The sequence below is a fragment of the Gallus gallus genome, chromosome 3 (genome assembly GCF_016699485.2).
Source record: "Gallus gallus isolate bGalGal1 chromosome 3, bGalGal1.mat.broiler.GRCg7b, whole genome shotgun sequence".
NCBI classification, from domain to species: Eukaryota; Metazoa; Chordata; class Aves; order Galliformes; family Phasianidae; genus Gallus; species Gallus gallus.
The window spans coordinates 16,900,349-16,910,190 of NC_052534.1; the positions used below are offsets into that span (position 1 = coordinate 16,900,349).

Consider the following 9,842-nt stretch of genomic DNA (forward strand, 5'->3'; position numbering starts at 1 on the left):
AGATATTGGTTATTAGAAGCTCTTGTGACTATGGGCTGGACACAGTGGCTCGTTTGTGAGGTGACTGGAGGGAAAGAATAGGATGCAGTTACCAAGAGATGGCTTTTTTTCCCACTGCTATTTCAAATCAGTAACAAGAAGACAATTAGGAGTTTCTAAGCTGGGAGATAAGACTGCCATAGGATAATTTTTATCTCGTCTTGTCTCAAGTTGCTGTTAATAGATGTCAAATAATGCTCTCTTCTGCTATCAGCCACCCATCAGACTGCACCGTCTCATTTCTTGAGCAGTTTATTCCTTATCCAAACTGTGTGACTCAGCAAGTCTTCTTATAGGCTAATTTGGAATAGCATTATAAAAGTACACTTCTACAGTATGCTGCACTTAGTGCCTTTATAGCTATGTTGTACTCTTTTTTTTCAGCAAGATTATTAGACTTCTAGCTACTTTTCATGGTGTCCTGTACTTCTCCTTATGGAGAGAGATTTCTAGAAGTGTATATATGTTCTTTCTACTTGCTTGTCTGCTTTCTAGTCAATGTCTGATGTGTTTCCTTGTAGATGTGTCTTTTTGCCTGACCAGGGAGCGTTCTTTGTGAACTATGTGATTGCCTCTGCTTTTGTTGGCAATGGGATGGAGCTGCTGCGCCTACCTGGCCTCATCCTTTACACTATACGCATGATAATGGCCAAGTCCAGTGCAGAAAGGAAAAATATTAAACAGGTATTAGAGCCTTTCCTTAGAAATAGGAATGTTACCAAAACTGAGGCATCTTGAGCTTTCACTACTGCTAAAGCCAACACAGGGATCAGAACAGATACAATGGGCTATGCAGTGAGGTGAAGGTTCTGTGTTTGGCACAGTCGCTTTTCACCTTGTGGTTTCATGTAGTTGCTGCTTGTAATTGAAAACAACTTTGGGGAATTCCTGTAAGGCTATGAAAGTAGTAATGTATTTTCTGTAAGTATAGCTGTTTAAAACGCGTAATAGTAGTGCAAAATTGCTATTTACACCTTTCAAGGAAATAAGTGATCTCTCCTAGGAGGGTATAAGAGAAGGTGAACTGTTGCTGTAGTCTATCTACCTTAACTTCTGATATGTTGATAGATGACCTGAGAGATAAGAGTGCTTTATTTCTCCTTCCCAGCAACAGGCATTTGAATATGAATTTGGAGCAATGTATGCCTGGATGTTGTGTGTGTTCACTGTCATCATGGCCTATAGCATTACGTGCCCCATCATTGTCCCATTTGGTAAGTTTCCAATGAGCTGTGGGCCCTGCATAGGTGAGGCTGAGGCAAGTGTGAGCTACAGAAGGCCCAAATCTGGGTTCTTAGTGTACTCTTCAGATGCTTATCACCCTTAGGACTTCGGGCCACATTTCCATCCCTTCCTGTGGGGAAAATGGCAAATTACTTATTTCCTGTACTGCTTTGGGAAACTGAAATTGTTTGATGAATACTAAATATTTGTTTTGAGTGCCAGCTCTGGTGGTGATTTTTAACAGTTAAGCATAGGATTTTAAGCATAGGTCTGGGGGTGAGGGATTTATTTTTATCTGTGGGTTCTTGAGGTCTTGGAAAAGCAAGCTGCATAAGCTATCTAGCTTGAAGGTCCGGTTAAAGCGGCCAAACTTGACTTGAGACATTCTGATCCCTAAATCCTTTAGGTACATTTTAAGTTACAGTTGTATTAAAGTTTGATTGAAGTATTTAAAGAAAGCACGAGAAATAGTATGTTGAGACAGTGGTAAGAGACTGGAAAACTACCTGTTGTTTTCCACTGCTGCAACCCCTATGTGTTGCCAACCATTTATTTAAACTACATGTCCTGAATGAGAAAAGGGGCTGTGTTCATTACTGTCCTATTGACAGTGGTGTGCTCCACTGTCCTGACCCCAAGGATGTGAACTAAGCTGGCTGCTTTGTTTGGCACATGGTCTTAGTCTTGCCCTTGGACAAGAAGGGGAATACTGTATGCTCCGATAGCCCTGCTGGCTTAGACTACCAGCTAATTAGGAGTGCAGGACCTTCAGAAAGTATCCAGATCTCTAAGTCACAGGCTACCTTTTTCTAGGAGGTTTTCTTTGCACTGTATCACAAGCAAAATTAAAATTTATGCCTTAAATTACTTATCTAGGTTTGAGTATTTCTTTGCTTTTCCTGTACCAGTCGTTAAATCCAGTATGAGCATGCAGAAAACATAACACCGTCTAGAGCTCTCGGACAGTTGCTCATTTTCCCTGGCTGTGATCTGAAGTGTTTCATTTTATTGCATCTCTTTTTCATAAGTATTTTTTTTATGTATGAAGAACTATTTCAGCAGCTACACTTACTTTCACTCTCAGGCATGTTGTACAAAGTCGTTTGATAGTATTGGTATAATCTTTTTTTTTTAATCTAGAACTGTAGAAAGCTAGATGCAATATAATTAGCTAAATCAGATATTTTTCAGAACTATTTTTAATCAACAATCTTATTATTGTGGGAGTGTGGCCACTTTTTAAACAATATAGTTTATATTTATTTACACTTCTTTGTGTGCAATTGTGAATATTGGAATGTGCTGCTGTGTACTTGAGCTGTTGTAATTTGTAGCTGTCACATCTGTAAGTGTTTTGTTGGAGATAAAACAGCTGGTTTGAAATCCAGTCATGAATTTATTGAAGGCTGAGGGGCAAACACAAAGCTGCTGTTAGACCTTTCTTCTTTACCAATACTATGTAAGGAAGTTTCCAAGTCTACCCAACCACTGTGACCCCACATGCCAGCACTAGGAAGGAGCTCTGGATGCACCCTGAGAGCATGAGTGGGTGACAGAAGTCTGAGGAGAGGGGGAGGGATAGTGAGACCTTGGGGGACTTTGCACTGCCTCATGAGTAACTTTAGGAGCAGACTGCTGTCATGCAACTGTATCTCATTGGTTTTTGGCCTGTATCCACCATTAGTATCTGAATTTTGGGTCACTTGGTTAGTGAGGGTTTCCTCACAGAATTGCTGCTTTGATCACATTTGCAACCCCCTTCTCCTTGACTCTCTCTTTTTTCCTTCCAGGATTAATATATATGCTCCTGAAGCACATGGTTGACCGTTATAACCTTTACTATGCATACCTCCCTGCTAAGCTGGAGAAGAAGATGCACTTTTCAGCAGTGAATCAGGCTCTTGCAGCTCCAATTCTCTGCCTTTTCTGGCTCTATTTTTTTTCTTTTTTGAGATTGGGTAAGTATAACCTATTTTCACTGAGAAGATACTCCTACCTCTCTTTCCAACATACTTAAATTACATGTGAAACTTCATAGACATTATGGGCTTTTCTTTTTGCTCCAGTAAATATGAAGTTATGGTGGTTACGTGTTGCACTGAGTTTGAACTGGCCAATTGGGCTGTGGAGTGACAGACTAATTACAACAAATTTTGTGGGGGTTTTTTCTTAATAAAACAATAATCTCTTCAGAACTAGTTCACACTAGTAAAATGGCTCCTGGCTTTACTACATGCATTTGTATAATCAGCCTGGCTGGATTGGCTACTACTTCTTTTGTTTAAGAAAAAAGAGTGTTAGAATGTTAGCTAATGATGCTACTAAAACCTGTTATATGCTGTCTGTGAATCTTGACATGAAAAACTGCAGTGAGATAGTGACAGTCCTCCCCCTTCTGAGATTTGAAAACTCTTGGTTTTACATAATTTATTTTATATATACGGATGTTCTTTATTTTGCCAATACTTGGTACTAATAGCACTAGCTGTGATATACTAACAGCTTTGGCCTCAGAAGTGATACATGATGGCTCTTTACCCTTAGGAGGAGGCATTTGGCAAGGAACAAGGATGAGGGTGACACTTGAAGGAGCTGACTTTCCCTTCTTGGGAAGGGAGCCATTGTAATGTGTTTTACCTTCTCTGTTCTCACAGCACTGATGACAAATCAGTATGCTTCATAATGTTTTTCTAGCATACCAGTAGTTACACAATACTGTTGGCAGACTGTCATTTGACTTTAGAGATAGATCCCTGTGAATTTAAGAGGGACTCATAACTACTGCTTCAGGCTATCCTTGGGTTTGAGCAGCTGTTGAGTTGCTGCAGTAGTTGTATGCTTGAAAGCTTGTTTTTTTTTCCCATGTTTCAAGAACTGTTTTTGCAAGCAGGAGGTCTAACAAATTCATGTCCTCTCAAATAGCAGCAGAATTTCTAGAGCTTGCTTTAGAAAAAATCAGCTACAACCACACAGCAATTGATGCATCTGTAATTGTTACAAAGGAAAACCTGACATAGTAAAAAATGAAATCTTTTTAACAGTGTTTCCTGGTTCTATTCCTGTGGTAAGACCACCATTCACTGTGAAACTTGAAGGAAAATAAAGACTGAGTTCTTATGTTTGGCTTGGTTTAGTATAGAAGTGATGCAAGTCTGAGAAGTGGGAACTTGAAGTTTTGATTTCACTGCTGCTGCTTGTGGCAAGGGGAAGGAAAGAGTGGGAAGAGTGCTCTGCTTCCTTATCTACAAAATACATCAGGCTGTTATGAGTAAAGCTTGACTGCTTAATCAGTTACTTGTATAGTTTGCATGGTACAGTATGAATGCTGTGGAAACAGTATGAATTCAGTGTAGCTGCAGAGTACAGTGATAATATAATGCTCTATTTTCTCATTCATAAAAATGTAAGGCTGGAAAGACTTCTATCCCAGTTCTGAGTCAGGATCAAATACTGCTTGGCTGCATAGAATAGTGCATGCAGATAGGCTTCACTAGTGTCATCTGTTTTCTCCTCAGCTACTGTTTTCTCCTTAGCCTCATGCTATCTATCCATCAGACACCTAAAGCACTGCTGTGTCCCTCACAGCAGCAGACATGACAGTGCTGTATGCAATATGCAATCCAACCACTGTCTCCTAGGATGTTCATTTAAGTACCATGATTCTCTAGATCTGTTGACAGGGACAGTTTACAGCTGGTAAATACCATTGTAGCGTACAGTTATACAACCAGTTCCTTCCAAAGGACATTCCAGAATACCCATAGGGAGTTTTTTTCCACTTCCCTTTTCTGTTTGAACAGCAACATCTATTTTGTTCTTGGTGGTTATTGTTGTTTTTGTCTCCAACCAATCCATACAGATCTGTTCATATAACCTACTACAAACTTGTTTGTTCTGTGTCATTACCTATGCTGGTGTTGTCACAAAACAACAACAAAAATAGGATTGGTGTTTATTTTTTTGACCAAAGAAACTTAGGAACAGATGAGTTAACTCTTTTTCCCTTTAATACTTACTCAAATAATCTTTTCTGCAAAATGTGATTAATTTCTTCAGAATACTTCCTGAGTTTACCTGGAGAATAATTGCTGTATTGTTTTCTTACTAGTCTTCTTCTAGCTTCTTTCTCAGCATTCATTCCATACTCTTACACCACCCCAAAGAATTCCACCTTGCAGGATAGTTCATGTTTCCTCAGCTTTTTGTCTTTTTATTCATTTTCCTTGGATTCCTCCTAGTTCTGTCCATACTTTTAGTGTGGTGCCCTGTAGTTTGGTTTTAAAAGGCCAATAGTATTGAATAATTTTGTTTAGTACACATGCCTGAGACTTTCTTTTCTGCTAATAGGGTTGCAGTTTGTAATCTTCAGCTGTATTCCATGGAGCTACGGTCTTGTTACTCATCTGTAATCTGTGAAGGTTGCTTTTCTCCTTTGGGTTGTTTGCAAACTATTCAGTTTAGTGCCATCATCACACTTAATAGACTCTACCTATAACATTTCACAGATCTTAGAAGTGGATCCAGAATAGATGTGAGGGATGAGGAGAAGGATCTGTGAGCTTTGTCGCTCAAGTTTTACAGCTGCCTTTCCTGACCTCTAGAAAAAAAGCTGGAAAAATGGCTTGTTTGGCAGTTTTATCAGCCAATGAGATTTGTGCTTAACCAGACTCTCTAATCTGAGGCTAGAAGTGGATTGTCTGGTTCCCTAAGGAAAAAAACATGAGGCTTCTGAAAATGGGGAAGATAGAATGCGTGTTTCTTGCTGTGTATTTTTATTTTGTATTCTCTGAATATTTTTTCTAGGCTTTAAAGCACCTACAACGATGTTTACACTGCTAGTTGTCAGCATCACAATTGCTGTTTGCGTGGCTTATACTTGTTTTGCATGTTTCAAGCACCTGAGCCCGCTGAACTATAAGGTAAGTGATGGTATGGTAACACTTTTCAGCACCAAGCTATGCACATAATGTAGCACCAGCCATTTGTATGGGATTGTCTCTTGCCCTGTCAGCAGCAATGCCTGTCCACAGAGGTGCATTACAGTGAGATGACCAACAAGGGCTGATCAGTAGAGGCAGGTTATTCGGCACAGTGGAAAGTGTGGTGGTGTTAGCAAGAACTGGATTTGAGAGGGAAGAGCAGTATGGGAGTGTATAAAAAGAAAGAGGCGAGTTCATCATGATTCTGCAGTAGAGAACTGGCACTGCCCAGTGATTTATTTCTGCAGGCTTTTAAATGCTTACCATTTCTTAATATTGTTTTGGCTTAACAGTTTTATATTTTCTCTCCCTCTCCCTCACCTGTTATTGGTTACAGATAGAAGACATGCAAGGTGAAAGTGGAAGCACAGATGTACGAACCACTCCAGCATCTTCTGTAAGAAGTTAAAAGTTACTAACATTCTCTTATATTTCCTAGAAAAGCTTAATTTCTCACCCTGCAAACAGCTTGTGTAGGATGCATTAGTCTGAATGGACTGCAGGACTTCCCATGTGTTGGTGGGACCAGGAAGTTCTGCAGCTGGGCTCCTTGACTGTTCCAGATGGTGTTCCAGAAGTACCTTCGGCTGAAGCTTTAGGAGTAGTTGAGACGTGCTTCTGTATGCTGTGTTCTGGGTCTTACATCAGCCAGTACATAACCTCTGGACAGCAGTCAGGTGTAGTCAATTGCCACTGCCTTGTGACTTTGAAGTTGTGACATGACCAGCAGGTCTTTGCCTTGATGCTAAAAAGGCTGTGGAACTGAGGTAGAAATAAGGTCTTTGTGCTACAGTCTACACGTTGTGCACATTCAGATGAGTGCTGCACCGGGAAGCATCCTGTAGGATGCAAAAGGCCTTAGTTGTTAAGGTGAAGAATGGGAAATGGATGAAAAGAAGAATGGCAAGGGAAAATTTACTCAGGATAATTTTTTCCCGGTATACTCTGAGAGACTAGTAAAATCCTTAACGCTTGTGATTTCAGATGTACATCCCTCGAGTTTTGCATCCTCATTCTACAGAAAGGACGATGTTTGCCCATGAGGAGCAGCAAACATATGGTACCATGGGCAACGATACTTTAGGGGCAGAAGTCACATCCTACTCGGCCCAGTCAGCAATTGGAAGAATAGCAGAAGGATCTATTTGAATGCCAAGGACTAACACAAGGTGGAGCACTTGATCCAGCGTTAGAAGAACTGATTTCCCACCATGGTTTATTAAGAATTTTGATTCACGGATTACTGCCTACAGAAGAGATACAGAAATGATTCATTGTGTGGTCTGCAGCTGTGCTTGGAGATTAAAAAGCAGATGTCTTGGGACTGATTGTTTACCCTGCTGTCTACAAGCATTGCAAAATAAACATGTTGAACACGGAGCTGCTGATCCTCAGGGACTTCATGTCTGCTATTCATTGCTTTCCTTACAAAGATAACTTATGCTGCATGTAGATAACTGATCACCAAAGCAAATGCAGCTCTATTACCAAATGTCATTTATTTATGGAAAATAATTCTAATATTTTTAAAGCTTTGGTATTTATAAACTCCTTGGTATGTGCTAAATCCTGAAAGCAGTGTCACTTTTGATAAAAGTACTGTTTGCGTGGGAGCTGAGGATGGTGTGTGGGAATCTCTCCTCTTGCCACCCACTGTAGTTGGTATACACTTGAGCACTTTTATTTTCCTCAAATGAGATGAGAGAGTTACTGTGCACTTGAATGCTAAAAGTGCCAAAGCATAGGACTAGCGAAAGAAGGGAGCCACTTACCTGATACTGCTTTTATGTATTTTTGGAGGGCACTTATGTTGTTAGTTTTGTTCACTATTTTTAAGGACCTTCCACAATGAATGCTCACCTGCCAACAATAAAGGACGTAAACATTTTATCTTTCTTTTAATCTTGGGCCAAAAGAACAATTCTCTGGGTTTGTTTTTTATTCTGATGCCAATATAAGGTGTAAGATACTAAGATTTTAAATTATCTAGTAGGTGCCAATTTATTTCAGAGTACATTGCATCAAAGTGTAACTAGTAATCACAGAGCAATAAAACACTGGGTTCAGAGGCATTTCAGACTCATATTTTCTTTTTTCTTTGCATATTTGAAACAGTTCTTTTTTCTTTTTTTACTGTCTTGTACCATGAGCAGCACCATACGCTGTTCGTAAGAGCACTGTCACAGTGTTCACAATGACATGTTCCATGAGAGATTTGAATACCTTTACATTTCTTGAGGGGATGAATCTTTGTGGCTTGTGGGTAGGAAGATGATTTTGACGTTCCAAAGCCCTGCTCACTGCTAAGTTATTAGATCCTGAACATGACCTTTATTAGTATATCTGTGAAGCAGCAGCACTGTATGATTGGAGCAGAATTTGTGCCACAGATAAATGCGTGCAGATGCTTATTGTCTTACAGGATGACCTCTAGTTTCCTGGGACCAGTGGTTTGGACAAACGCAGAGCAGGAGGCCTGCCATGCTGCCGGAAAGTCCCTGCAGAGCTCTGATAACCCTGGTGACAATCCTATCCTGGTAGTTAGACACGCACATAACTCCTTCATGAGAGGTAAGTGACAAGCCTTGTCTAGCAATGGCACAGATTTGTGTCAGTTTTCTTTATATTGTTACTTTAGTATTGTAATTTAGTGAGGGGGGACTTTCGGGGTGCTGTGGTTTGTTTGTTTTTAAGAATGTCTGTTTGTTTAGCAATCATGGTTTTAGTGTACCCTGAATACCTACTGGCATGTAAGGCTGGGATTTAGACTACGTTTTTTTGTCTCTGAGTGTTTCATACAGCTGTGAGGACAGAAGGTGGAGACAGAGTCTGTTTCATAAATTTGATCAGAAGTCTAGTTGTCCAAATGCACTCTTGCAAGGGATGGGGTACTGTAGCAAGTCTACAGAAGCAGTTAACACTTACAAGTATACTGATTGTGAAAGCAAATAAATTATCTGCTTGACCTGTCTGCAGTGCTGGCATTGGGGGATTTTTACGTTCTGTAGTAGAACTTTTTTTGAACAAATGGCCTTCTGTATTAACTGTGAAGTTACATGTGTCATTTGAAGGACAAAATCTCCTTGGCTATTGGATTTCCTTCTTGTGTTCAGCGGCTGCTTAGCCTTGGTGATCAAGCTGCTTGTGGCTGGCATGAATTCAGTATGCACAAGAGCAGTAACAGGGCCAGCTCTCCTGTGAACCTGAATAAACCCAATTCCAGTCACATTAATGTGCTTCAGATCGTAGAAAATTGAAAACCTCTTAGGTAATGGAAAGTCCTGTGTTGCTAAATAGTTGTTGCTGGCCTTTTAGGAACGACCTAACGTATCTGATGTGGAAACTACCTGCGTGTTTCACCTGTCTTGCAGCAGCTACTTTTCTTTACCACTGGAATCTGCTGCAGTTGAGCTCATGGAAGTATCAGTGATGTTAGGACATGCTCTCATGTGAGTAAGGACTGGGATAGTTCTCCAGTAAATTAGCACAATGCTTTCTTGTATAGCAGCATACAAATTAAGGGCTGGCCTATCAGATTTGTCAGGCTGCCCTTGCTTATCTAATGTCACTTGGTTCTCTGTCTCTGAGATCTGGAAGTAA

The 9,842-nt window shown here is 40.2% G+C and overlaps 1 protein-coding gene across 5 annotated transcripts in view; it reads left to right on the forward strand.

The window, feature by feature from the left end:
* TMEM63A (transmembrane protein 63A) overlaps positions 1–8,314 on the forward strand; it is a 28,980-nt gene extending 20,666 nt beyond the window's left edge. For all 5 annotated transcript variants that reach the window (XM_015283913.4, XM_015283912.4, XM_419384.8 and 2 more), the window contains 6 exons: positions 561–723; positions 1,148–1,253; positions 3,054–3,221; positions 6,067–6,182; positions 6,580–6,639; positions 7,227–8,314. In XM_015283913.4, the coding sequence (XP_015139399.1) occupies positions 561–723; positions 1,148–1,253; positions 3,054–3,221; positions 6,067–6,182; positions 6,580–6,639; positions 7,227–7,391 (778 nt within the window). In that variant the 3' untranslated portion in view covers positions 7,392–8,314. The remainder of the gene's footprint in view (positions 1–560; positions 724–1,147; positions 1,254–3,053; positions 3,222–6,066; positions 6,183–6,579; positions 6,640–7,226) is intronic.
* The last annotated feature ends 1,528 nt before the right edge of the window (positions 8,315–9,842 follow it).